We start from the raw sequence: 1,655 nt of genomic DNA, 5'->3' as shown, positions 1-1,655 counted from the left end.
GCACATGCCCCTGCGCTTGATTTCGAAGGCGGCCTTGAGCAGCCCCAGCTTCTGCTCGTTGTAGGGGGGGTATCGCGGGGCATTGAGGGCTTCCAGGCCCATGTTGCGGTGCAGGCAGGCCCGGTGGTGGGTGAAGGTGTCGAAGGTGAACTTGCCGTGGTATTTCCCCAAGCCGCTGTTTCCTGCAACACACACACACACACGGCACAGGTCCCAACTTGCCACCCAGGACAGGATTTCCTCGTGCCAACCCTCCCGCTGCGGAGCAACGCGGCGGAAGAAAACTCGCCCTCGCCCCGTGCCTCTTCCAGCTCTGCAGCTACTCACTCCAGCAAACCCTCCTGCCGCTTGCCACCGCTTGGAGGTTCCAAGTGCATCATTTTTAACACCCTACATTTATCTCCATCAGCTCCGCGAGGCTCTATTTCCCTCTGTGGTGCTCCACCATGCCTGCCCACGCTTAGGAGCTGCCAACGAAGGTCAGCGTCTTCCCAGAGCTCTTAAAAACCGGAGCCACGTTGGCAACACCGGTTCCCCTGATTCCTGTGGTTGGTTTAAGGTCACCCGTCATGGTTAATAGCCCGGTGATTTCACATCCGAGCTGCTGCGGAAGTTTTGGCCGATGTCATCTCACCTCGATGACCTCAGACCCTTCAACCTGACCGGGCTCTTATAAAATGGCTTCACCTGATAATTTGAGGCAGTTTGGCTGAATCATTTCCATAAAGATAAGTTACAGGTGGGGGAACCACCAAAAATTGTTCCCTGAGCCACAGTCAGGTGAGGAATTCATTGCGCTCTGTTAGGACTGAATCAGCTGCGGGCCTTGACGGAGGTGCCAAGCAGGGGCAGCCTAAAACTGAGATAATTTCCCCTGAGAATATTTTGGGGATTGAGAAGAATATTCTTGGAAAATATCAGAAGCTTCCCGTGTTGCCGTGCTCCTCCCTGGTCGTGCGACAAGCACTTCACCTGAGAAAACAAACGGGTGCTACCCCTGGAGAGGAGAAACTCTTCCTCTTTGCCTGAGAGCATCTCCAAGTCACTCCCTGAACAGGTTCTCCTGACACGTACAAGCCTTTTGCTCCTACTATTTGGTCCTAAAAAAGCACAACAGATGCCCCAGCCTGCTCCTGGGTGACGTTAAGGGCTCCAACCCAGCACGTACATGGGGAACCCTGTGCTCAGGGTGGGATCTGGGGAGATCTGGACCTACCAACCCCACCGAAGGGCAGCGAGGTCAACGTCACGTGCATCAGGGTGTCGTTGGCGCAGAAGCCGCCGCTGCTCGTCCTCTCCAGGACCTGGTTCACCACCTGGGAGGGAAGCAGGGGAGGTGGACGAGCGTTCTCACACCCCAGCTCTGCAGACAGCGCGTAGCAAACGTCACCCAACTCATCCACCAGCCTGAGCTGCCCTTCGGAGCGTGTCAGCGAGGAGGCCACAAGACCCCCCCCTGCTTCCCTCCCCCCCCCCGTCTGCTCGGTGGCCCACACGCACCTTGCAGTCACAGGAGAAGACGTAGAGAGCCAACGGCCGCGGCCGCGCGTTGATGAAGTCGATGGCTTCGTCCATATTGGCCACCACGACGATGGGCAGGACGGGCCCGAAGATCTCCTCCTGCATGGCGGGGTCCGAGGGCAGCACGTCCGCCA

General features: G+C 57.7%; 1 protein-coding gene across 1 annotated transcript in view; it reads right to left on the bottom strand.

Moving 5' to 3' along the window:
- The window catches only part of LOC104272340 (aldehyde dehydrogenase family 3 member B1-like), a gene marked incomplete at both ends in the record, with an annotated part of 4,574 nt that extends 2,924 nt beyond the window's left edge, over nt 1-1,650 (bottom strand). Inside the window, 3 exons of the mRNA XM_009867308.1 lie at nt 5-182; nt 1,217-1,316; nt 1,501-1,650. Of these exons, the coding sequence (XP_009865610.1) occupies nt 5-182; nt 1,217-1,316; nt 1,501-1,650 (428 nt within the window). The remainder of the gene's footprint in view (nt 1-4; nt 183-1,216; nt 1,317-1,500) is intronic.
- Nucleotides 1,651-1,655: the final 5 nt, after the last annotated feature.

Source organism: Apaloderma vittatum, unplaced genomic scaffold, assembly GCF_000703405.1.
Source record: "Apaloderma vittatum isolate BGI_N311 unplaced genomic scaffold, ASM70340v1 scaffold25760, whole genome shotgun sequence".
Taxonomy (NCBI): domain Eukaryota; kingdom Metazoa; phylum Chordata; class Aves; order Trogoniformes; family Trogonidae; genus Apaloderma; species Apaloderma vittatum.
The sequence above is the reverse complement of the archived record's forward strand: the minus strand, read 5'-3'. Positions and strand labels throughout refer to the sequence as shown.